This window comes from Oncorhynchus gorbuscha, linkage group LG09 (assembly GCF_021184085.1).
Source record: "Oncorhynchus gorbuscha isolate QuinsamMale2020 ecotype Even-year linkage group LG09, OgorEven_v1.0, whole genome shotgun sequence".
In the NCBI taxonomy this organism is placed as follows: Eukaryota; Metazoa; Chordata; class Actinopteri; order Salmoniformes; family Salmonidae; genus Oncorhynchus; species Oncorhynchus gorbuscha.
Genome location: NC_060181.1, coordinates 45,155,638 through 45,161,044, shown reverse-complemented (window position 1 = coordinate 45,161,044; position 5,407 = coordinate 45,155,638). Strand labels below are relative to the sequence as shown.

The 5,407-nt window shown below is 38.8% G+C and overlaps 1 protein-coding gene across 1 annotated transcript; it reads left to right on the top strand.

The window, feature by feature from the left end:
• The first annotated feature begins 699 nt into the window (after positions 1–699).
• Positions 700–3,382, top strand: LOC124042840 (interferon-inducible GTPase 5-like). Its single transcript, XM_046360968.1, has 3 exons — positions 700–891; positions 1,335–1,896; positions 2,473–3,382. The coding sequence occupies exons 2-3, from the start codon at positions 1,341–1,343 to the stop codon at positions 3,096–3,098; spliced, it is 1,182 nt and encodes a 393-aa protein (XP_046216924.1). The 5' UTR covers positions 700–891; positions 1,335–1,340; the 3' UTR covers positions 3,099–3,382.
• The last annotated feature ends 2,025 nt before the right edge of the window (positions 3,383–5,407 follow it).

The window sequence follows — 5,407 nt, the reverse complement described above, 5'->3', positions numbered from 1 at the left end:
ACAAGTGTCATACATGATTCTTTAGCTTAGAATCTTGGTAATTGAACCGAATTGTCCGATTTACAATAGGCTTTTTGGTGAAAGCACAGTATTTGATTGTCTGAGGACAGCGCCCAGCATACTTCTTGCATAAACATATTTTCCAAACCAGCACAGGCATCACAAAAATCAAAAATAGCGATAAAATATATCACTTACCTTTGAAGATCTTCCTGCGTTGCAGTACTTGACACAAACCGGTTTGCCTGGAACCTACTACCATACGCCATTCAAAGGCACTTAAATTATGTGTCTTGCCCATTCATCCTCTGAATGGCACACATACACCTTGTTTCAAATGTATCAGAATCTTTCTTTAACCTATCTACCACCTTCATCTGCACTGATTGAAGTGGATTTAACAAGTGACATCAACAAGGGATCATAGCTTTCACCTGGATTCATCTGGTCAGTCTATGTCATGGAAAGAACAGGTGTCCTTAACGTTTTGTACACTCAGTTTATACAGCGCCTTCGGTAATACGTGTGTACAGTATACAGTACTCCCTTAGAGAATAAAAAAAATACTTCATACAATTTGTTGTTTAACATTGTTAAACATAACATTGTTCTTGTTATTATTGGTTGATATGACATTTGATGTGTTACCCTTCTCATATACAAAAACAAATGCAGATTGCAACATTTGCTAGGCAAAATAACTGTTGTAAGACCGAGAATGAAGCATGTTACATCATAGTTTCATAGTACAATGTCAACAGCATCATCAGTTTCATTTCTATGGTCAAAGGACGAAGTGGAATGTTTGCAGGTTGAATGTGCCGACGGAAAGTTACAACCTCACACTCCCTGTCTTTGCATACAGAGATCAGAGCTCGAGCTAAATAAACGGTAGGTTTCCAACCAAATAATCACGGAGGGTTAGTACGCAAGTCTATTGTGGGATGTATTAGTGTAATGTTATGATATTACTTGAAGTCTTTACACAATTTTTTTAAGTTTATCATACAGCAATATAGATGCCTGGTTTTCAAATGTTGTGTTGAAATGACTAGCCCCTGAGCTAAATTCCATAATGTCTGTGAATCATTCGAGAACAAATTAAAATAAAGGACAACGTAAACTTAAAGCAACACTTAGGCAAAAAGTGTTATTTACTAATGTGTGTGTGTGTGTGTGTGTGTGTGTGTGTGTGTGTGTGTGTGTGTGTGTGTGTGTGTGTGTGTGTGTGTGTGTGTGTGTGTGTGTGTGTGTGTGTGTGTTTGTGTGTGTGTGTATACTATTAGTTAATGTGAAATATTTTTTCTCTTATTTTTATATTTTCTTTGAAATAGACTGCCATGGCCGGTGAAGATGAAATGAAAGCAGTAAGACAGATTGAAGAAGCACTAGAGAATGAGAGCTTGTCCTCAGCTGCAGGCAAGATTCAAGAGTATTTGAAGAAGATTAAAGATGTGAAGCTGAATATTGCTATCACAGGGGAATCTGGCTCTGGTAAATCCACCTTTATCAATGCGCTCAGGGGCCTAGGGGATGAAGAGGAATACTCGGCCCCAACTGGTGTGGTGGAGACCACTCAGAAGACAACGCCTTACCAACACCCAAAACATCCAAATGTACAAATGTGGGATCTTCCTGGTATCGGCACCCCAAATTTCAAACCTGAGACTTACCTTCAACAAGTTGAATTTGAACGCTATGATTTCTTCATCATAGTCTCATCAGACCGTTTCAGAGTCAATGATGTTAACCTGGCTGTGAAGATCCAGGAAATGAAGAAGAGTTTCTACTTTGTACGCTCTAAGATTGATGCCACCATAAACGCAGAACAAGAAAGGAAGAAGAATTTCAACCAGGATGAGACACTTGAAAATATCAGAAAGAACTGTGTTGAAGGTTTGACAACACATTGATTGAGTATATACTGCAAATGTACATTACTGCCAAACAAACAGTAGGGAAATTGTCCATGTCATATTTCAAAGCCACAATCTGGAATCTGTACACTTCACAATTGTTTTTAACATATTCATTATCACCAGCACCATACCAGGGGCATGTTTTTTGTAACGTTCAGAAATAATTATGTTATGTAGAACAAACATGTCTCTCCAACATGTAGAACAAAGAATCATGTGGGCTCTGTTCATGGCATTTCTATAATTGCAACGTTCAGCAAAATTTGGCAACTGAACGTGGCCCAGTGTCCACATCTAATTTTCTTTGTTCTGTAGTCAAAAAATAAATAATGACGTTTTTTGTTTTAAATGTGATTTAAAAAAAATTCAAATGAGTTTCCAGGGGAAGGTTATTAAGAACATTTTCTTATTTTTGCCATTACAGAACATAGAACAAGGCAGTTTCACATGTGTAGATACTGGTATGATATTCATATGTGTGACTGTCCCATTTGAACCGTTTTTAAATCACTGTAGTAGTTGTACTTGATGTTATTTTCTTTGCCCCTCTTAGGACTTCGAGATCATGGTCTGGAGTCTCCTCAGGTCTTCCTCATCTCCAGTTTTAAGTTACCTCTCTATGATTTCCCCAAACTGGTGGAGACGATGGAGAAGGAACTTCCTGATCACAAGAGGCAAGTCCTGATGTTAGCCATTCCCAACATAAGCCTGAAAATCAACCAGAGGAAGAAAGAGACTTTCCAAGCCAACATATGGAGATCAGCTCTTGCATCTGCCTATGTGGCAGTAATCCCAATTCCAGGTCTCTCCATTGCTGTAGATATTGTCATCTTGGTAAGAGAGATCAGAATGTACTATCAGGCATTTGGTCTTGATAATGAGTCTCTGCAGAGCCTTGCTTATAGAACAAAGGTGTCGGTAGAAGACCTGAAAGCAGTCCTCAAGTCCCCTCTGAACAAGGAGATAAACAAAGACGTGATCATTAACATGACGACCAAAATAGCTGGGGCATCAATCATTTTGGCTGAGTACTTCTTGAGTACCATTCCAGTCTTGGGCTCCATGGCTGCAGGAGGTATGTCATATGGCACCACCTACTACTTGCTGAAGCGCTGTCTTGATGAGCTTGCTGAAGATGCACAAAATGTACTGATGAAGGCTCTGAAGGCCGATGAGTGAGAAATGTGAAATGTCAAACTGTGTTTTGTATTGTGTTTATCACAATCGATGGATGTATTTTCATAACTCCTTCTTACACAGAAAATATATATTCCCCTAAAATATACATCAAATACTATGCTTCCTTGTGCTCATTCATACTAATGTAATCTCTATAAAACCTACTGCATTTAATCTATTACTTCAGTTTGGAAGGATTCTATCACCACCTTGACAGTGAAATATGATTATTTGTAGACTTGAATAATAAACATTGAATTTGAAAATAATCATAGTTCCTATTGCCTGATACGTAAAGATAAAAGCTTGTGGTTTTACAAAACAAATATGTTATTCTTTCAGAATGTACATACAGAAGAAGGCAGTACTCACAGAGTACTGTTCACATGTTTTAATCATAACATGAAATACATTTTTATCAAGTTTCAGAAGTGTCTCATCCTGAATCTCAGCTCCATCTTTACATAATAATCAGTCATAACATTTTAGATGAACAGGTAACAACTACTTAGACAATCACATATACTTTGAAATAAAAATGAAACACAGTTGTATTTACAATTTAGAATGCAAATTGTGCTTAAAATGAACATATACTCCCCTCCGTATTTATTTGGACAGTGGAGCTAAACCTTCTTCTTTTGGCTCTATACTCCAGCATTTTGAATTTGAGATCCAATGTTTTATGAGGCGACAGTACAGATTGCCACCATTTATTTGAGGGTATTTTCATATCTGTTTTACAGTTTCGAAAATTACAGCATCTTCACATATAGTCCCCCTATTTGAAGGTATCGTAATTATTTGGACAAATTCACTTAGTGTATTAAAGTAGTCAAAATGTTTAGTATTTGGTCCCATGTTCATAGCATGCATTGACTATATCAAACTTGAGATTGCAAACTTCTTGGATGCATTTGCAGTTTGTTTTGGTTGTGATTCAGATTATGTTGTGCCCAATAGGAATGGACAGTAAATAATGTCGTGTCATTTTGTAAATAAGAATTTAATATGTTTCTAAACATTTCTACATCAACGAATAATGATGGGTGACAAAGTTAGAGGCAAAAATATTACCCCTCCCAAATTCTAACCTCCCCTGTTATATCTTGTACTGCAAGGAATGAGTATGGGGAGGCCTTTCTCTGAGGACCCATGCCATGGGAAGAATCCCGGAACATATTCCAGTCTGTGCAGGCAAAGCAGTCCTGTAGTTTAGCATCTGCTTCATCTGACCACTTTTTAATAGACCAAGTCACTGGTGCTTCCTGCTTCAATTTTTGCTTGTAAGCAGAAATCAGGAGGATAGAATTATGGTCAGATTTGCCAAATGGAGGGCGAGGGAGAGCTTTGTACGCGTCTCAGTGTGTTGAGTAACGGTGGTCTAGAATTTTTCCCCCTCTGGTTGCACATTTAACATGCTGATAGAAATGAGGTAGAACTGATTAAGGTTTTTAAAGTCTCTGGCCACTAGGAGCGCCGCCTCTAGGTGAGTGGTTTACTGTTAGCTTATTTCCTTATACAAATGACTGAGTGCGGTCTTAGTGCCAGCATCCGTCTGTGGTGGTAAATAAACAGCCATGAAAAGTATAGCTAAAAACTCTCTAGGCAAGTAGTTAGGTAAAACTGATTTAAGTTTCCCTGTATTAAAGTCCCTTGCCACTAGGAGCATCACCTCTGGATGAGCGTTTTCCTGTTTGCTTATGGAGGTATACAGCTCATTGAAAGCAGTTTTAGTCCCAGCATCGGTCTGTGGTGGTATGTAGACAGCTACGAAAAATACAGATGAAAACTCTCTATAGCTTATCATGAGATACTCATACTCAAAACCTCGAGACTTCCTTAGATACCGTGCACCAGCTGTTGTTTACATATATGCATAGGCCCCCGCCCTGTGTTTTTCCAGAGGCTGCTGTTCTGTCCTGCTGATGGAGTGTATAACCCGCCAGCTGTATGTTCTTAATGTCACGACTCTGTGAAACATAAGATATTACAGTTTTTAATGTCCCGTTTGTAGGATATACGTGCTTTTAGTAAGTCCCATTTATTTTCCAGCGATTGAATGTTAGCTAGCAGGATGGAGGGCAAAGGCAGATTAGCCACTCGTCACCTGATCCTCACAAGGCACCCTGATCTTTTGCCTCGAAATCTCAGTTTCCTTCTCCAGCGAATCACAGGGATCTGGGCCTGGTCGGGTGTCTGTAGTATATCCCTCGCGTCATTGAAAAATAACTTTGGCCAGTTTGAGGTGAGAAATCACAGTCCTGATGTCCAGAAGCTCTTTTCAGTCATTAGAGATGGTAGCAGCA